We start from the raw sequence: 21,558 nt of genomic DNA on the forward strand, positions 1-21,558 counted from the left end.
AGTGATATTGTGTTTCTGTATTTGGACATGGCGAAAGTTATATTGTGACATCTGTAGGATGTCTTTGTTAATAAATTTATATAAAAATATTAATAATTTGAAAAATCGAAATATAAAACCAGAAAATAGAAGTTGCATTGAAGGTAAAATAATATTTTAGAAAGACTTTATTAAATGTGATGAACAGTCAGGTGGCTCCGTAGCGCAGTGGACAAGCTGTCAGACTCCAACCTTGAAAGTACCGGGTTCGATTCCCAATGTTGAGTTTTTTTTTTTTTTTTGATTTACTTAGTTTTTGTTTGCTTTTTTTTTTTCTTTCTTTTTTTTTTCAAAAACTTTTTATCATGTTTTTAAAAAAAACTTCGATTTTAATTTTATAAAATTATTTATTTATTTGAGATCAGTATTTGTGTGCCATGTTTCTTTTTACTTTTGATTTTTAAAAATTATTGTTATTATTCTTTAATTTATTATCATTGTACATCGGTAATCACTAAGCAGCGTGCTAAACTACAATCTAAAACTATTTAAACCTCATGGACGTATGCAGCAACTTTACCATCACCGCCAACGGAGGTGCATAAAAACGGTGCGTTTTTGTACACCTCCAATGGAGGTGTATAAAAACTGTGCGTTTTTGTACACCTCCAACGGAGGTGTATAAAAACGCCACCTTACTTTTAACTGCCACGGAGTACCTTTAGTGTCATGAAATGATGTATTGCGACAGAGTGATGTTATTAATATTAATTAATACTCTCTTTTACTCTTCTTTCTCTCTCCCTGTCATTTTCTCTTTCTCTCTCTCTCTCTCATATTTCCTCTTTTTGTCACGGACCTTTGCCAGTTGATTCAACTATTTACTATTAACTGCCACGGATTGATCTTGTTGCACAAATGTTTTACGTTAATTGTTCCTTATTAAGACGATGTGCAGTATATTTCCTTTAAAATAAAGGAAATCTTACTTTTCTTTTTTTAATCTAGGACTTGGCAGGGATTTACTACTTCGTCATTCTGTTGTAGTTGGGTTTTTTTGCTGAATTCGAAATCAACAGTAATTTTTGTTTTGATATTATTTTAACTTGTCTTGGAATTCATGAAAAGACATAAAAATGAAAAACAAATACCAACAAGTGTTGACTCGATCCGTTCCACAACGATTGACAAGGAATGAGTGAAGGGAAGAAAGTAGAAAGTGACGTGATTCGAGATTCGTATGCGCGCAAATGGAGACTCGACTGAAATCACTACAAGCAGCTGAAGAGTTCCAATTTGATTCCTTGGCAGTTGATGAACCGTCAACTACCAAGGACTCGCTCCTTGGCAATTGACACTTCCTTTTTTAATGTTGTTTTTAAAAAATATTTTAATTATAAATATTATAATTACATAGAATTAATGCAAATCAAAATTACGATTTTTGTAACTATCAACAGGTAATCTAAACCCACTAAATCATAGATCAATTGGAAGCGGAAGTCCAAATAGAAATTTTAAAAGAAAAGGGTTAAAACTCTTCAAAAGTAACTGTGGTATAAATGAAAAGCTTTTCTAACAACATAACACAATGTCTAAATAAAATCAGGACAAAGAAAAAAACATTGTGATAGTGTGAGACAGGCAACAATCCTACAGTTCAAAGTAGTAGGGGTAAGAGTAAGAGCCGAGTCAGTGTGATATTATGGGCAAAACAGAATTTCTTCTGAATTCTTTCTCTATTTCTTTATCAGTTCCACACTGCCAACTGCCCACATTGTGTCGTCCTCCCAATGTGGCCACGGGAGACTATTCAGTCCGAATTGCCACTTCCTTCTTAAATTAATATGTATTTTCACGAAGACGTCACGGATTCAAAGACTAGTTAAAATCATATTAAAACAAAGATTACTATTGTTGTCGGATCAAAACTTGGGATTCAGCAGAAATTAAGATTTCCTTTGTTTTAAAGGAAAATATACTTCACATCTTCATTATAGGGAGCAATTCACGTAAAATATTGTGCAGCAACATCAGTCCGTGGCAGTTAGTAAATAGATGACAATTTACCAACTGGCATGGTCCGTGACAAAAAGAGGAAATGACAGAGGGAGAGAGAGAAGAGAAAATGACAGAGAGTTAATCTTAATATTAATTACACACTCTGTGGCAATAACATCACTTCATGTCATTACTCTGTAGCAGTTAAAAGTACATGTGTAGTTGATGAACTGACACAGTCCTTGGCAATTGACGATTTATCAATTGGCAAGGTCCTTGGCAATTGACACTACCCATTTCCTTACAATTACAATTCAGAGCTTTCATTTGTCTAGGCTTGCAGCTAATACTAATATATTAAGAAATTAGATTATTTGACACCAAAGTTGTGCTGGTACATCAGAGTTTAGCTATCCACACCAACTTCCTTTATCGTAAGGGAGCATGGTGAGGTAGTGGTAGTGGTAAAGAGTTGTCTGAAGCCTGGGACTGCTAACTGCTAGTGAAAAAAAGGTTGAAATGGGAAGACTTCGGAATGAAGCACTATCTACATGTAAATGATGATTTAGCAAACCCCTTCATCAGTAAAACAAAACAAACAATGTAATGATAAGGGTGTTCTCTGTGATGGATGGAGTCCCTGAGAGTCCTTAAGGTGTTATTGCTTAGGCGGGTCAGTGTCTAGAGATGGACAATTTCTAGAAATGGAGATCAGATATTGATATTAATGGAACAAAGAAAAATGTGGAAATATTTGTAGTTGTATAAGTATAAGAATAGACTTGTGGTTGAAATTGAGTGGATGTTAATAGAAAGAATATGAGTGAGTGTGTGCTTGTAAGATAATGAGAGAGTGTGTGGGTGTGTGTGTATGTATGTATATGAGGGGTGGATATATAGCCTTTATGATCTGTTTTCTTGTCATGACCATCACATTGTCTCCTTGACATTCGTGGCTAACCTTGGTCCAGAGCTATAGGTTCATGATGTTTTAGAGTTGCTTACTCCCATTTTTTTTCCTCTGAAAATAAGATATAAATTTCAGGTTCAGATTAAAAAAAAGATTGCATGGTTACTCTTTGCAAAATTTAATTTACATTATGTAGCTTAATTTTTAAAAAAATAAATTTTTGTCTTGGTTTTGCTCTTTTAGGAAACCATATATTAACAGATGAGGATCTAGTGCCCTTCAGAGAAAGTTTGCCTGCACCAGATAGTGGCAAACCTAGGGTATGTATTACTTTTAAATCATTGATGAAAATTGTTCTCAGATGTGCGTTTGCGGGATCACAGGATTGAAGGCTGTTTTGTGGGATGATTCCGCAAAATGCGGGATGCTGGCATGCCTGGGAACTCATTCTAAACCTGAGTATTGTGAGAGAATGTGGGTTAAGAATTTTCCAAGAACTAAACTTTGCCCTGCTCAGAGCTAACTATCAGTCCAACTGGAAGTGTCAAGATAATGCGTTTTGTTTTGGATAGAATCACAAGAGGATGACCATGGTATAATCATGATCCTAATTTTGTATTCACAGTGTTGATGGTTTTCCGTGGTAATTTATGATTTTGGAGTCAGAGGAGGAAACCTCCCCACCCAATCAATATATTGGCAATGAGAGAGTTGATGTGTGGTGGAACATACAGGTGCAGTTTAGCTTGGGGATCAATGATAATTTATCATCGCAATCGCTCTAAAGGTGGGGGTTAAAGCAGTAAAAATGAGGTTTTGGTAATTGTTCAAAATGTTCCTCCTTTTTCACTTTCTGTCACCCTCAGCACTGATTACATAACCATACATATTACGTATTTTGATGCTGGAGTACAGGAGTGTGCATTTTGTTCATTTAGTTCCTTTATTTTGGGTGATTGGTCTCTTCAAATTTTTAGTTGATTCTCTTTTTGTGAAGTTCTTCAAGAGCATTATCTTTTTTCAAAACTTCTGAAGTTTTATTTTTTACTATTGTGTTGATAAATTTACATTTAGGTGGTTATTGGGTGACCACTTTTAAATGTTTTTTTTTTCCAGATAATTAAGTGTATTTTGCCTATCAATTTTCATGTGAGCATATATGTTTTATGCTATGAGAGTGCTCAGGTTATGTATTTTTCCTTGGATTTCAGTCTTGTGATTATTTTTTGTGTATAAAATATATTTTTAGATCCAAAGTTTTGTCAGCCGGATCCTGATTTTTATGTTAATCTAAGACTCGGGGCTTAGAAACTTCCCCTAAAGGCGGATTCCCACCTAAATGGTGGTTCATCTCCGCCCAACCACCATCACAATTCCATCCATCTTTTGTGTTTGCATGTCAACTATACCTGTATCAGATTTTACATTTTTATTTAACACTCATTTTACATATATGTCAGTTTAAATGTTTGTTGACACCCTTTGAAATGTCAGTTGGTGCACATACTGTAATATGTGTTCCTCATTCGAGTTTTAGAAGAGGGGATGCTATTAACACGAACAACTCCCTCCCCCCCCCCCCCCCCCCCCTTCTCCAAAAAAAAGAAGAAAAATTAAAAATCAAAACACAAGCATCAGAGCAAACGATTACATTGCAAAGTATGCTAAGTGGGTTCCTCATTTTCATGTTTCTGATTACTCATAGTACTCATAGCTGTGTGTCTGGGTAAACATGTCTTGAGTTTTTGGCTGTGGAACAGCATTGTCCATTGAGAGAAAAATTTGTAATATTGCTTCACATGTGTTATGTCTCCTCCAAAATGTTAAGCATCGCTGTGGCTGGGGACCCTTTTAAGTGTTTTAGAATGCTTAGAGGATGTTGTGCTTTATAAATTCTCAAGTTTTGTTAGACTTTCATAACCTCAGGGTTTATCTCAGTTTCTGTGGTATTAAACTGCTGGATGGTCAGACTTTTACATTTGATATATCTACAATAACAATAATGCCAAAAGAAAACTTGATCCCTGCTCTTTAATATTTTATCCGAACCATTCTAGAATCATGAAATGTAATGCAGCAGTGATTAAGTGAAATTGTGTTATTAAAATTTTAACCCAAACTAGCACTTCACTTTTCCACTGGCTAATCGGCACCTGCTTAGAGACTGGGACTACTTTTGCAAAGTACTTTCCACTAGATCTAACAGACTGCTACTCAATCACTACAGGGTGGATAGGGGGGAGCAGAAAAAAACAATCTGGACTGCAACAGGGACTGACACTGGTCCATTAGCTGCAAGGTATGTTGTTGTGCCCAACCATCAAGTGTGTGTATCTTTATCAAAATATACTCATCAAAAGCAATATATTTTAGGGAATGTGTATTATGATAGTTTGCTGTGTGGACATGAAGTCTTACAGCACAGGCATGCCTACCGTCTCGGAATTTCCGGATTTGTCCCGGAAATTTAAAAAAAGATAATGGCTGTCCCCTAAAATACGGAAATGTACTTTTTCCCTTGAAATGCATAATCTCAATAATTTGTGTAATATTTTTGTAAGGGTCATGCTGTGTAAAAAACACAATATAATTTCCTCATTGGATCAGTAAAGTTGTATCTTTTCATCTATTAAAATTTGATTGACAGAGACCCCGTGATAAACTTGATGCTGCAATGATCAAAGCTACCTGTGACTATGTGCGTAATTTACAATCGGTGGATAACTGGGATGTTGTTGGTAACAACGCTTTCAAGTAAGTGCATGAGTTTTTTAAAATAAATAAGCATTCACATAACATCTAGACCTGTAAATTCTTTGTCAGTTGACTGAAATCAGCCAATTTGTCAAATTTTAAAATAAAAGGAATAGGGAGAAATAAATATGAATGTAATCTGATGATGAATTAATAAATTACATGGTATTTAACAATCATTGGGAATAATATACTGTGCTGCACATAGCACACCAGACACGGGTCACTTGTTATCGATGGATAATTTTAGTGACTATGGTTGAGCAATGCTCTTAGATTCTCTTTTAGATGTGTAAACACATCCCTATATAGCTATTTTCATATATCCTTTGTGCAATTATTATTAATTTTTCTTGCCAAACCAGTCCTGTTTACAAAGGTAGCCAATTGTGACTAACTGGGTGAGTGATAAATTTCACTGTTTTATTCAAGTCCATTTTGGCTACTTGTGAATGGCTGGAATGACGGTTAGAAACATTGAACTGTCATTTCTCTACTGTTTCAAGGAAACTAAAGAAAGCTGAAATAACAGTGTCTATGGTGAATGAAGACACTGCTGTTGTTGCTGATTATGAAATCAATCTCCTGTTGTCTTCCAAAACTCAGCTATTGATCACGTTTCATCAAAGACAATTTCAGGGAGACTGAAATCCCATGTTGGAATACTGTTAATGCCAAATCATTGCTCGGCATGACTGGAATAGGCAAGAGCAAAATTGCATTACTATGCCCCACATTTTGGAGAACTTTTGTTTTCAGATGAAAGCAGATTCAAAGTTTCTTTTGCTAAGGTAAGGTTCGAATATGGAGACGTATTGGCATAAGATATAACGACAATTGTGTGAAACAGGTCAACCAATTTAGAGCTGTCAGTGGGGAAAAATTCCTAAACCATACAAAACAGTTCTTGTCACTATATTCATCTCAGTCTCAGTGTTAGATGAAATCATTTAACCATTGATATATTGTTTTTCCAACAACATTTGGGCATGCAGGACTTCTTTTGCTACACGATGTTTCATTCCATGGTGGGACCAATGGATGGGCAAAGTCCACACTTGAATATGACATAACTTAATATTTAGAAAACTCAGTATTATTTCCTTCACACGTCCTTATTGTTTTTGTTTTAAAACCCAATTAATCTTTTTAGGCTTGCAAAGAACAACAAAACAGATCTAGTAGAAAGATTCAAGAAAAGTGTCAAGTATTACGTTAGTGGAACTCAAGAGGGCTACTTCAAATATGTACTCAACAGAGGTAAGAAGGCATTTTCTTAAGATATATACTTGTCTCAGAAAGTTTGGATAATAATTGGTATATATATGTTTGTTGGTAATTGATTGATTTGTAACCAAATTGAACTACACTGCATCAGTTTAAAGTGGCAATTGATAGAAATCAGGATGGAAATTGTGCATTTTAGATCAATCCTGATTTTTCACTTGATATTTTGTTTGCTACTTGTCTATCTATAAAGTAAAATTCTTGTGAGTTTTTGAAGTCACGTCTTTGTTATTCAAAGTTGAATGGTTGTCATTATTTTCTTGTCAGGTCCTTTGATGTCACAACCCTTGTACAGCGGAGGACACCCCCCACTTGTAAGTATCTGTTCTTGTTTTATAAATCAGTAATGATAATCTTCCGCAGATATGTTGAATGCAAGTTTCTTATTTTTTATTATGTAAAAAAATATTTTTTTCTACGACATTTTCTGCTATTTTTTAGTCACGGACTGGTGCCAAGTGTCAGGAATGACACAAGACAAAGTGGTTTTCTTGGATGAGATGATTTTATATTCTCTCTCTCTCTCTCTCTCTCTCTCTCTCTCTCTCTCTCTCTCTCTCTCTCTCTCTCTCTCTCTCTCTCTCTCTCTCTCTCTCTCTCTCCCTCCCCCTCTCCCTCTCTCCATCCCATCACTCTTGCACATATATCATAAGATCTATCTGATTATATTGAGATTTGGCAATTTATTTATAATTCATTAGTAATTAATAAAGTGTATGACCACTGGGTGGTGATAATAAGAATTTTACAGATATGTAAAACATCATATTTACTGCATATCAGTTAGTCTTTTCATCAAAAAAAATTTTTATCGGATTTTCTTTATATTCTATAGCATGCTTATGATGTGCCCAAACACCAAAGCAATGCAATGGGAGATGCAAGTACTCCTGCTGTAAGTAATCTAGTTTGATCACTGACTAGTCCTGGAACAAATCATTTAACTTAATCACTTTATTTGCATTTTTAAAAGTAAATGATTTTTATCATTGGAAAAGGAAGGTGTTGAAGTCTGTGGTTTTTCCTTGGAATGTTTGCTTTGTCCTCATTCTGTATACTATTGAATCCTGCCTTTGCACTCAAAACATACTGTTAGTTGCTTCTTGCTATATGTTGTTCTTTTATATACTCTCTCTCTCTCTCTCTCTCTCTCTCTCTCTCTCTCTCTCTCTCTCTCTCTCTCTCTCTCTCTCTCTTTTTCTCTCTCTCTCTCTCTCTCTCTCTGGAGCGCGCGCTCAGTGTAGTTCTCTTTTTAAAACATTATTGTTAAAAGCAGTGATAACATAGATAAAAAAGCGGGTGGTTGGATGGGAGCATCACCCTTGAATCATATACCTATGATGTTCGCATGGGTGTACGATCCGATAGTGATGTCGTTTCTTCTTCTCTTTACTAGCCTATCCTGCTTCTTTGGTTTGTGATTGTATTTTTGACAGGGGATATTTTTTTTCTGTAAATCTTCTGCCTGTTTGTTCTTGGTTATTTATAATTTAGCTTATGATATCTTTAGGTTATGATTTTGATTTACATTTGTACTATTTTTGTTGGATTGCTTGTTTTTTTGTTTCAGCGGTCTCTCATATAACCTCAATTGTGTTGGAAGAGACCTAAAGCAACAAACAAACAAAAAAATAGATAAAAAATGGGTACATAACAAAACTATTTTAGTTTCCTATTTTGCTATGTATTTTTTAAAAACAGAGAAGTCCAGGCTTGCCCCCTGTGTCAAATGAAATAATGCGAGTAGCTATTGATCGTCACCAGAAAGGTCTGATGCATCCCCTCATTTACCAGGTGCTAACTCAGGTGAGTAGTTTCAATACCAGATTTTTTAGGGGTTAGATTGAAAGATTGAAAATGCTAATTGTATTTCAAGTTGGAATTGATACTTGATTCGATACGTATCCATATGCAATTTTGAGGGGAGAAAGTCCATGAATTCTCTATGAATTAGATTTTTTCAAGTTGGGAATTTATGGCCTTGCGTTTAGTTATGCTTTAGACAGTGTCATTACATTACGTAGGTCACTCTAATAATGAAATATCATATTTTATTGATAATTAAAATTATATTTAAAAAACACAATAAAACAAAAATCAATTTAAAGGTAAAAGATGATATGAAATCTGCTCTATACTAAATAATTGAATGTATTTTCCCCAGGGTGAGGTGAAACTGCCTGTAATACTTGAAGATGATGCCCCCAGAGAACTTCCCAGCTATATCGATGTGTACAGACCTGTTAGGCAAACCATCTACTCTGTCCTCCTTAATCTTAACAAACAAAAGATTGTTCATGAAATACAGAACAAAGAGAAATGTAAGTGTAAATCTTCTAGCAATATCTATTTTCTTTCCCTGGACTGTACCAGGAACCAAAAAGTCTTTAATTTTTGAAAACTTTTTTTTCCATTTGTTTTGAAATGCTTGTTGCACATAATTCTTTGAATTTAAAGACTCAGCTAAGCACTCTTAGAAAAGTAATAAGCGTTGAATATGTCTTGATTAAAGCCTTTTTAGTGTACATTCGAACTTGCATAGGGCAGAGCCACCTTTGGGACTCGACAAAAGTGGTGTCCTAGACATTTGTCTGTCCCATACAAGTCAAGATATTTCTAAACGTTAGTAGTTAAATGAAACTGCCAACCAAGGTAAGCTGACATGTAGACTTTCTCTTACTCTCTCTCTCTCTCTCTCTCTGTCTCTCTCCCTCTCTCTCTCTCTCTCTCTCTCTCTCTCTCTCTCTCTCTCTCTCTCTCTCTCTCTCTCTCTCTCCTTCTCTCTCTCTCTCTCCTTCTCTCTCTCTCTCTTTCTCTCTCTGTGCCTTAAAATTTTAATGAGATCTCTGCCTTACAAATTAAATCATTTTTTCAACTTTTTATCTCTTTCCACATCAGCCAACAAGACCCCTGCAGACTTCACTGCCCAAGTCAAGGAGTGGATGGTTAGACGTGGGTCAGGAAGGGCAGCTTATGAGGTGGTGACAGCCCGTCCCGTGGAATGGAAGACTCCCAGTGTGCAGCGAATGTGGCTGGGTCAGCAAGATGGTGACAAAGACAGGCGTCTGAGAGCTTTTCTTACAATTATGATGAGCGATTCCAGTTTGATGTTGAATACAAATTACATCCCATCACACTTGCTAGTCATGTGTTGTGTGCTCAGGTACTACCTTTAACATAGATCAGGTTTACATAGCTGCCAACTGTCCTGATAAAATCAAGACTGTCCCTATTTGGCAGTCTTAACTCACTCAACCCTAACACCGACTGTATTCCGTAGTTTACCCGGGTTACTTTTAGCCCATATCTATTAATTACATTTTTATGAGACAAATTATAGGTGTAGTATCAAAGCTAATGTTTTTAGTTTTTACAAGTTAATGGTAGTTGAATAAAACGATCTTTGCACACTCTCATTTTTAATACATATTTTCCAATTTTGAAAAGTATAAAAAATCTCTAGGATTGAGTGAGTTAACAAAAAAATTAAAGTTAAAAAATTGGTTTGTAATGTATATGTGTATGGAAATGACCCTTGCATGTCCCAGGGTTGTGCTTTGTGACTATCAAATTAAAACAAGAAACAGAAATAAAACTCTATATCTAGATTATATTATATATAACAGTCCAACATACTGCTGTTTTTGGGTCATGTATTAGGGTGTCCCGATTTAGCTCTTTGAAAAGTTGGCCGCTATGGGTTTAGTTTAATTTGCTGGTCTGAAAAAGTAACAAGTAAATAAGATTCATGCTAACCTTAACAAATAAAGAAAAAAAATTGTGATTACCGTAGCTTTTTATTCTGAACTGAATTGTCATTGTAGAAATACTGTGACATTAATTTGCAAGTTTCATCACATCAATGCACCTGACAAAAGGTGATGATGAATGCTCAGTTATATTTACACTGAATTCACAGTGCCTCACTGTATTAAAGCAATTTTATTTTGAATGGAATTATTATTTACCAGAATACCACAGTTAAATTGTAAGTTAGACACAGACAATTCGCTAATTATTCATTCATTACACGTTTTTTTTCCCTGACAGATACATGCTTCAATATGGACGTATACTACAAAGAGCTGAACTGGACGCTTTCTTGGCAATGTCCGTGTCTCCTCTGTTGAGGGACTTCCAAACCATGCAGGATCTAAAGGTATTGATGATTATTGAGTCCTGATTCGTTTAAGGGGAGGGGCGACACCTGAAATATCGATTTTTGGGTCAAAATATAAAATTTCAGTTTTTTATTTATTATCAAAGAACAATCATTTTTTCACATATTTTCAGCACTTAGATGGTGATTTGGATAATATAAAGTTTGTAAATCGTCTTTCATAACCATGGAAGTCGACATGAAAATACCAAACTTTTCAATTTTTTGTAAGAATTCAACTGAAAATAATAGGACTGAAAAGCATTATAATACATATCGATGTTGTAAATTTTGATATCGATAGTTTAGTCTACTCTTTGCCCGTCTATTTGACACGGTTTCAGTCTCATAAATATCAGAATATGGGCAGGGGAGGAGTTTAGAAACTGTTAGTCGCGAACAAAGATTGTGTGTCAAACAGCTGATAAGAGGTCAAGTTGTCAGGTAAATACGTGATCACGAATGGTGCGATCTGATTGGCTGACCTTGTTCTAGACCTCTGACTCCGCGCCAGGGATTGGATGTTGAGTCAGGGTGAAAGTTCGCCTCTCTTACTATTATATTTTACTACGATTTGTTTACCTTTCGATTGATCAGTTGTTTTATCAAATTTTGACACGTATTCACGTTAATTATCTCTAAATATTTCCAATTTTTCCTGGATTATTATAAATATACCTAAAGTGACAAAAAAATCCAAACGTTGGCAACAGTTATTTGCTACAAAAGCCAAGAAAGCAAGAAAGTTATGATGGCTCGTGGTTGACCCGTGACTACAAATCTTTGATTGGAATTTGGTGTGTGATAGTAGTATTATGATAAAGCGATTCCAAGCAATGCCACAGCGGAAAGAAATGAAATGGGCTATTCTTGCTGGTCTTTACCACGGTTATTACACCAATGACTTCCCTCAACATAGGTATTGTCCTCCTGAACCGGACTCCAGATGCTTTTATAAAAAAATATATTGCTGCCCATGTGTATCCTGTTGACACAAGCAGCGTGTAAATACACCTTTGAATTTTGATTTAATTCATGAGCACTTGAAGCCTGTAAATGCTTTGTTTAAGTGTTGTGAGATGAAGACAACACAAAATCCAAACGAATGGTTTCATAATTCTGTTTGGTCAAGATGCCATAAAACATACTTCCATTCCCTAAAAAAAGTTGAGTTTGGTGCAGAGTATAATTTTGGTCCAATAGAAATAACATCCCTGAAAGTGTCTTTGGGCATCGGTGGACTGGGAGAACACTCCCAGATGTTGAGTCAGCAAGCAGAGTCAAAAAGACTTGACCAGAGCATAAGGGTTGCTCAACACAAAGAGAAAAAAAAGACGCAAAATGAAAGCTCAGACCCGTGAAAAAGCCCAGAGGGAGGCAGAAAAAGAACACGGGGGACCCTCATACGGTGCTGGTATGTTTTGAGCTGGTTGTACCGTTTTGTCTTATTATTTTCATTCATTGTTATCTTTGATCTCGTTTTTCTCAAAATTACATTTTTTAACACTATTTTTTATCTTATTTTGTCATTTATCAATCAATTTGTTTAAAACTTTGCATGTCTAGAGCTATAGTGATTATCTAAAATCATACAGAAGGAATTTTAAATATCTTTATTATTTTTTGAAAAATTGACATTTTTATGTCAAAAAACATGATTTTTATCATACCGAAAAAATATAATTTTTAAAAATTTGTAAATAAAAATCTATTTAAAATATTTAAAAAATGCTCTGTATTTTTTTAATTAATATACAAATATACAACCATGCCAAATTTCAAGAAAATTCCATGGAAACTTATTGAGAAAGTAACTTTTTAAAATAGCACCCAGAGAAGAGTAAAATCCAAGATGGCGGCCGTCACCATGGCAACCGGACACGCCCACCGAAATAAATCACGTGGTTCGAATCCATTGGTCATAGGCAATGTCCCAATATAAAAAGATATTGGATATAATCATTATTCTTGAAAATAGTTTCAGGTGTCGCCCCTCCCCTTAAAAAGGAAAATGAAACTTTTTACCAAAGGTTGGCATTTTCCGCTGGTTAATCACGTTTTTCATGATTTACGAAAAACTTTGCCCTTAAAGTTGAATCTGACTTGTCATCTCTCACGATTTTATCAAGAAATTCCAATAATTTCTGCCCTCATTCCTGATTTCCCTTATTTCTAGCTGTTTTAAACAAAACATCCTAGATAAATCAGCATCATCATCATCTCCAACATCCCTATCCCCACCTCTGCCACCACCATCATCACATCTTCTTTTAAATCCCAGATTTCCCTAAGAATTTTCATGATTTTTTTTTCTGAAAAGTTGGCACATCTATAAATCCAAAACACACAACTTTGCACCCAGGATAAATGACTTTTCAAACATTATGAAAAGTTTGTAGTCACCATGAATCAAATAGTGCACTGCATATGTCGGTGTTTATGAAAGAGAGAAAAATGACTAAACATTTGGTTAAATCCAAAAATGATTAGTCTTGTGATATGATGAGAATATTCACTCTATGTCTAATCACAGCATTATAATTAACTATAAATTTTAGGTGCAATTGCTACTGTAAAAACGTTTTTCTCTATGGTTCTCTTTTATTAGAGGAACATGACTCCAGATGCTTTTATACACATCTGCTAAGAATCAATAATTTTCACTTTCCATCATCTATTGAACTTTCAAAGACTTATATGGTAGGTGACAAGTGGGCTATCCTTCATTATAAAAAGCTTTCTTTGGATGGTACTTTGAACCTGTTTTATGTTACGGTTTTTTTTCTCTCTCACTTTTTAAGAATAAAAGGGGCAAATATTAAACTGTCATTTTGTTCTTAGCGAAATTTGGCTTAGATATTTTTTTTAGTGTAAGAAAAAGTATGATATCCTATGTTTAAAATGAAATCAGTGGGATAGTGCCACCATTTATTATCTATAGGAGCTTGGAATAAATTGCATAAGCCATGTTCATAGAAAGCATTTTTACTTGTAAAAAAAAAAATCATCTAAGCTTTCCAAATTTCACCTTTGATATTTTAAAAATCTATCCTCAGCTTCCCCAAATCATGCCCAGGGGCAATCAACTGGCCTCCCTGTTTATGGCGGGTATTGAAACGGCCTGCATGGCCAATGATGTGTGTGGTGCTCCAATCCCTTGGACCATGATATGCCCATGGCTCTACATGGATGGCAAGCTTTTCCACTACAAGTTGCTCAAAGCTAACAACAATACTCCTCTCATTGATGTTTGTGATGGTCAGGTAGGCAAGTTTCTATTATTCAAGGTTAATGCAATACTAAATAATTGTTTTCTCATTTTTTTCTCTCGTCTTTTTTTTTTAGTTTTACAAGAAGGATGCAGATTTTATTTATTGCCTATAATGGGCCTGCTGTAGACTAGTCAAAATTTTAAAGTTCTTCAAAAACATTTTCATTTATGGGCTGTTTTCATTTTGCCACACCTTTGTGACTATTTCCTATATCCATTCATCCATTTAGATGGAGCAAGTCCTCCATGTTGAGAGAATGCGACAAGCTATCCTTGAAAATCTCCACATTGAATTTGCCAAGCCTCTCATGTCTGCTGGGTACTTCTACCCTTACCCAGGCCACCACCACATGGGCCCTGGTCACATGCCGTATCCCCCTGCTGGTGCTGGCATGACTCGCGGTCGTGGAGGCATTGGGGACCACATTGGGCACCGTCAATCTGGTCGAGGTCGAGGACTTCTAGGTAACTATGGTAATAACATGATTTCTACACCTAACATGTCGTCACGCTGTCGTAACCCCGTAGTTGCTGGTAGATCAATTTTTTCCCCCTTTTCTGCATGCCTACATTCGTTATTTATTATCCATAAGCCATATGACCTCATTCATGAAAATTGTTTTTGTAGCTCCAGGTCTATATATCGAGTGTCAAAACGAGTTGATAACAATATAAAAGATAAAACTTGTATAGGGTTCCATAAGAAATAAACACATACACATAAAAAAATTACATAAAGTTTAATATCATAAAAAATGGAATAAAGGAGGTGGGGAGACGGGACAGCTATCATGTTGCGAGAAGCGAATTGAATGCTCTTGAAATTTTATTTATTTAGTTATTTGTGCTTTTGTACTTGTGGAATTAGTATGCATAAAATTTTGACACAGTTTGAATATAAATTCATGAAAGTTGTAAATATAGATTCCTTAGGCATAACATAGACTGTTGAAACAAAACTATTTGATTGATTAGCTGGAAATATATTAGACCAATAATTCATATGATGTATTCTCTCCACATTCTATATTATTTTAGCATATTCTCTCAGTAAACTTGGGACTCTAAAATCTGGGACTCAAGAAATCAAGCGGGAAAATGGTTCTAAAGTTTCTCTTTGTGTTGAAAAGTTTCATTTGTTTGGGTTTTTCCTTCATTTAAAAAAAAATGTTTTCGAGATTTGTTTCCTTTGTTTCATTCCAAAGTTTTCTTGTTTTAATTTACTAATTTAATTGTTTTGATTTCTTTCATTTTTTCTTATGATGCTTTTTAATGTATGGAGGCGTATGCATCAAATTGACTTAGTTCAAGTTTATTAACTGATTATTAGCTGATTATTTTTATTGAAAAACCTTAACAAAACATAATTTTGAACTCTACTAACTGTAATCCCATGTAATCCAATTTATTCTGTATTGTTCATATTTCCATCCTGATATGGGTATAATCTGGACTCGTGTTCATTTAATTCTTTTGTTTTGGAATTTTAGGATTGCAGGGCTGTCAAGTGTCCCGCTATGGGTGGGGTTTCCGACCTCCCATAGTGGGCAGGGATGTACTTACTGTGTCTTCTATTCCCCTCTATCTGTTTTCCAATTGCTTCCTGTCTTTGTCTTGGAATGAGATTGCTTAGTTTTGTCCTGATCTTGGCCAGAGTCCTTGGCTTTAGTTAGTTCTACATCTTTTGGCTATGTTATTATCTCACGTTTAACTGGTCCTGAAATGACCTGAAAGTGCCATAAAACTAAATATGTTGGGGTTTTTTTTTATACCTCCAAGTGTCACAAGTGAAATTTCATAAATTTTGAGGCCAAATCCAGGTGTGGCACGACATCCACTTTTATCATTTGAGCCAGTCACAAATGACTTTGGTGTCTTAATTAAAGCTGTACATGTGTCGTTTGTCATTTCACTCTTGGTTTTGAGCTAAATCTAATGTTATATTTATTGTTTAAGCAGTTTATTAACATCTGACATTTTATGACGAATTTTTTAAAGTTCATCAAGATTCACTGACGCCTTATCAAGTAGTAGTTCATCTCCATTGGCCTGCTCATTTGTTATAACTTCCAAGATTTCTAAATTTTAACATTGCTATAAAAATAAGCTGCTTTGTTTGCCTTTCAATTCTTTGCATAATCCAAACAGTTCTATTGAGGCATTTTGGAAATTATTATTCTTTATTGATGTGGTTTATCTTTTGCATAATAGCCTAGAATAAGAATATATTATTTTTATCTTTTATGTATCTTGTACCAGCATCATAGATTTTTCAAAGATTTACATTTTTATATTTTATTTGTCAGGTCGTTCTCCTGTTGAGGCCAGAGGTGGCCAGTTAGAGATTGCTGGTGTTGTTGTGGGCCAGTGGGGTCCTAACATGTCTGGACGAAGGGGCAGAGGAGGTCAATTGTCCCCACAGATCATGTCTGTTGGACAGAGGGGAAGGTGCGTTATCCATCATTAATACATGAGTCATTCATACTATCTACAGCAGACTCCGGATATGATGATGCCCAGGAGAGCAGGGAAAAAATCAACTTAACCCGAGTATGAGCAAAAATGCGTGTGAACAAAGCAAGCCAATCTAGAATAAGTATGGCCCTTTATGTTGCGCTTTCTGGTGACATTGCTTGGTCACATTGAATTGATCAGAGAAGTAGTGGTCACGCATTAATCATCGAAACTAAATGACTGGTATGCCAAATTGCTCTACGATGATTATTTGTTGCTTGCCGTACTACATCGATCAGCTTAATCTTTCTTTTCAGTGATAGGATTGTCAACCTTCTGTTTGCCATTGAAGTTGTCGACTTGACTTGAATTCTTGATAAAATTGATACCTACTAATTAAGAGGGTCATTATATAGATTGTCCTCGGTTTAAAAAAAAAAAAATCTTGACTTGGAAGTTGCAGTGATGTAAAATGTGAAATGGATAAATGTTAAGCTATTCGATACTACTTATGTGCATTGAGCACGGACATCAGACAAAGCACCTAGCCTACGTCACATCTGTGTGCTCCAATCGTTTGTGGATATTCTTAACCAATGAAAATTCTTACTGGTAGCTTTTTTAACCAATGGAAATACTTGTTTATTTGTGATTTTATTGTGGTAATGGGTGATAAGAACATTGAATTAAGCGACATCGACTTATGTGTTTTCTTTCGTTTTTGTTTTTTTTTACTAATGTTATATAGGATGAAGGGGGAGGGACCAAGACAAAAAAAAATGACTTGGGTAAAAAATTGACTTAAGCTACGTCGACGTATCCACAGTGCACTGTATATATCTATTACCTATCTATATATTAAGTGAATGTGTTTATCACAGATTCTGTCCCTTAGTTGTCTTCAATGCAGTGAACACCTTAGAGGACAGCACACATATAAGTTATTTTATTTTTTTAGGGCTCAATGGTTTTTAAGAGTGAACAAAACTCACGAAAACGTACATCATTTAGACAACAAGCCACAACACTGAGACACCAGTTCCATATGGAAAGGTCTTTATAATTATTCTTTGTCCATCAGTCAAGGGGCTGTATTTAGTAGATAATGTGTTCATAGTGCAATGATTTGGGCTGCGAAAGCAAAATTTTTGTCCAAGGGAATTCATATGGTTGAAAGCGATTAAGGGACATGATGATCCTTGGTTAGTAACCCATGTTTTACACCTAGGTAACAAATTTTTTTTTGACGATGCTTAAAATTCAAAAATTTAAAAAATTCAGATAGGTGCTAAAAACAAATAATCTCTAACCCTTAAATGAATTGAAGTCTCTTAACAACGGTTATTTAACACTTGGAATGGGTCAGCGTAGCTCAGCGGTTCAGTCTTTGCTTCGTACCTAAAAAGGTGCTGAGTTCGAATTCCCGTTGTGCTGTGTGGCCTTGAGCATGTCACCTCGCCCTAGCTCCGGTTGCAGAGCTGCACTGTGGCTGATGCCTGGGTTATTCCAGTCTTCCCTGGGAATAGACCCTAGGACTTATTTACTTACTTATCCGAACCAGGGACCACCTGAGCTCTAGCCCTTCAGTCTTGTGCCATGACGTAGAAGTTAGATGTCTTCTGTAGTTGTTCCAGGTGACTTTAAAGTGTGTTACTGATGCTTGGATTTGGTGGGAGGAATGTGCATCTCAGGTCTTCAAGAGGTTGACATTCAAGCAAGTGGTGTGTTACTGTTTGATTGGGGTGTTAACATAGGGGGCAGGAAGGGGATGTCTTTTGTAATTTTGCTTAAATGGTTGTTGAGCGGACCCTAGTACAAATTTTCCCTATGGGATGAGTAAAGGGAATTTTATTTTTAAAATTTTATTTTCTTTGAACCTTTGTACCATTTCAGGGGAATGTATAACGGCAGAGGATTTATGCCAACAAGAGGTACAATGGCCTATGGCAGAGGAGGCATGCGACCTGGTGTAAGTTGCTATACATAGATAAATACCAAGATTTATAGATATAATAAATAATTATTGATTTTAAAAAAATGTCATGCTTAATAGCTGTATCCGTTGTCCCAGTACAGTTCTATTTAGTCCAATTGAGGCCAATTTTTCTTCTTCCAAAATTGTAAAGGATGGCAGGTTAAAGTTGTTTTGTTAACTCAGCAATAACTGAATTTTAAAATCGATTGTCGAGTTGGAATCCCATTGCTCATAGCGGCGACCTGACAAGATGAAATCGGGACTGTCCAGATTTCACAATCTGATAAAATTTAAAGGAAAAAAAAAAGACAGTTGTTGTGTATGGAAATGAATGCATGTTCCAGGATTATGCTTTTTTGACTAGAACATTAAAATGAGGAACAAAAAAAAAGCTCTGAATCTAGATTATACTATATAATAGTCCAAACATGTTGCTGTGTTGTATCATGACGGTATTGTGCGTTAGGATGTCCCATTTTTTAGCTCTTTGCAAAGTTGGCCGCTATGGCTCGAATAGGAAATCTTCCTCTTGTGTAAAATTTTTACATGGAAATTGCAGTATTTCCTTGGAATTTGGGATTTTTTTGTAAAGAAAGTTTAGGTTTTATGTAATCTGCTGCAGGTCAGATTATCTTGTTTTCATTTATCTTTATCTTAAAATTTTATTTTAGATTTTAAGATTTGGATGATTTCTGATTTTTTTTTTCTCCTTTGTTTGTGTATTGCATTTTTTTTCCCTGCCAGTTATGAAATGTGTATCCCCTAGTTTTTTTATGTATTATTTTTATTCTTTCTTGTAGTACTCATTTTGTATTATTTTATTTGCATTTTATAATTTCCTTCCAGAACTATGGCAGGGGTAGAGGCTCTCAATCTAAACGTCCAGTGAGAATTGTAGCCAGACCGGGTAGAGGTCGAACAGTAAAAGCCACGCCTGCCAAGGGACGAGGTGTCACTGTTGATGTTTCATCCACGTAAGTCATTTTGACAATTGGACGATTGGTTTGACATGTAAAAATGGTAAATATTAATGAAAGGTTAGCCTCACATCATTTGCACCGTTGATGTTTTATCAGAAAATGATCGATTTAATGAGTGACAACGATGCATATTATTTGTCTAGCTGTTAAAAACAATTTGAGATTTGACACATAAATTATTTCTACTTTGATAAAATAAATTATTTGTAGACATGAACCTTTAAAACACAAATTTCCATTTTGATATAACTGACAGTGATTCAGAATTTCAAAGCTTCCACGAAAGAAATCGAAAAAAGGAATTGTAATGGTTGACTTAATTTTAGAATTATTGTGTGAATGATCAAAGGATGATAATCATATATATTTTCATTGAGTTTGTTATGAATTGTATCCCCTTAAAGACCCTATTCTTTTATTTTAATTATATTTGTTACCTATATTGTTAGTATATTGCCCTTGTCATATATATGTTCCCATTTTTGGTATGAAAGAAAAAGTTTTAAAAAATAAAGTCCTCTAATGTGTTACCCTCCAGTGAGACTTCAGTGTCATTTTATATCAAGAGCCATCCGGCTATTCTTGTCTTGTCTTGTCATTAAGTCGCAACTCCGTGCATCAAAGATAATCACAACTGTGAGTGTGGTGAGGACAAATGGAGCACATGACAGGAATGCTTGTAAATGATGTTCATCCTCCCTCAGTTCATTGTTCAAAAATAAAGATCATAATATGTATTGAAACATATTTCTATGTAGAATTTGAACTCCATCCAACTTGGTAGTAAAGGTTGAACTCCATCCAACTTGGTAGTAAAGGCACGAGGCCTGACAGATTTTTAAAAACGATTTAATATTTATTTATTTACAGGATGAAATCCAAGGTCAAAGACCACCATTCTGATGTGGAAGAGGAAGTGAATGGAGGAGGTGACTACAGCGGTGCTTCTGACGAAGAGGAAGCTGGGACTGCTACAGTATCTGTTGCTTAATGCAATCTTGTTGGGTTATCGAAATGCTTGGTGGACTGTCATCATTCCCCCTTGTATCCAGTATGTAGACAATCTTATTTCAAATGGTGCATTGTACTTGTTTTGTTGATGACAAAATCACTCATCAAGGGTTGTTATCAAGTATTATTATCATGTTATTATTTGTCTATATTGCATTTGTTAACAAATAAATACTGACCCTTATATATTTGTGCATTTTTTCCCCATTGTCTTTATTTTTATTTATTTTAACTTATATTCTTAAGGAGAAAAAAAAAAAAGAAAAATAAACAACAAAAAAACAAGATTGTATGTTGGGCTTTAATGTTTGTGTATTTTTAAATATGAAGCAATGAGAACGTCTCAATCATCTGAGTGGATTTAAGGTCAAGGGAAATTGAGTTGTTTTTTTGTTTTCCATTTTGGTGTTGAATTGAAGCACACCAAAAAAAAAAAGAAGTTTTTTATGATATAATGCTGCCATGCATTGTTAACTTTAGGTATCAATAGGGAACTTTAAAAGTAAAGTTTAAGGCAAATAGTTTATTCATTTCTCTCCTCCCACCCCAAAAGGAGTTGAATGAACAGCTCTGCTCTCCAGAGGAGTAGATCAGTTGCTTGTGAACATTTTTATGTCTTTATTCTCTTTATTATTAGGCAAATTTATTATTGATTTGAGCTTCAGAGAACATTTGTGTTGAATAATTTAGATTTTATCTGGCATTATTTGCAATCTCTTCACCTACTCATCTTTGTAACACTCATCAAAAAATTGTGACTAACATAGCTGTTCTCTC

At 35.1% G+C, this 21,558-nt stretch overlaps 1 protein-coding gene across 2 annotated transcripts in view; it reads left to right on the top strand.

The window, feature by feature from the left end:
* Window positions 1-21,220, top strand: part of LOC144974621 (constitutive coactivator of PPAR-gamma-like protein 1 homolog) — a 22,742-nt gene extending 1,522 nt beyond the window's left edge. The window contains exons 2-16 of one of the 2 annotated variants that reach the window (XM_078917684.1): window positions 3,134-3,210; window positions 5,538-5,644; window positions 6,798-6,904; window positions 7,199-7,245; window positions 7,767-7,826; window positions 8,633-8,737; window positions 9,096-9,252; window positions 9,830-10,094; window positions 10,982-11,090; window positions 14,147-14,353; window positions 14,592-14,835; window positions 16,668-16,809; window positions 18,709-18,784; window positions 19,637-19,764; window positions 20,641-21,220. In XM_078917684.1, the coding sequence (XP_078773810.1) occupies window positions 3,134-3,210; window positions 5,538-5,644; window positions 6,798-6,904; window positions 7,199-7,245; window positions 7,767-7,826; window positions 8,633-8,737; window positions 9,096-9,252; window positions 9,830-10,094; window positions 10,982-11,090; window positions 14,147-14,353; window positions 14,592-14,835; window positions 16,668-16,809; window positions 18,709-18,784; window positions 19,637-19,764; window positions 20,641-20,761 (1,952 nt within the window). In that variant the 3' untranslated portion in view covers window positions 20,762-21,220. The remainder of the gene's footprint in view (window positions 1-3,133; window positions 3,211-5,537; window positions 5,645-6,797; window positions 6,905-7,198; window positions 7,246-7,766; window positions 7,827-8,632; window positions 8,738-9,095; window positions 9,253-9,829; window positions 10,095-10,981; window positions 11,091-14,146; window positions 14,354-14,591; window positions 14,836-16,667; window positions 16,810-18,708; window positions 18,785-19,636; window positions 19,765-20,640) is intronic. The other variant, XM_078917685.1, reaches the window with a different exon arrangement.
* Window positions 21,221-21,558: the final 338 nt, after the last annotated feature.

This window comes from Berghia stephanieae, chromosome 6, assembly GCF_034508935.2.
Source record: "Berghia stephanieae isolate SIO BIC M18660-M18661 chromosome 6, UCSD_Bste_1.3, whole genome shotgun sequence".
Lineage (NCBI taxonomy): Eukaryota > Metazoa > Mollusca > Gastropoda > Nudibranchia > Aeolidiidae > Berghia > Berghia stephanieae.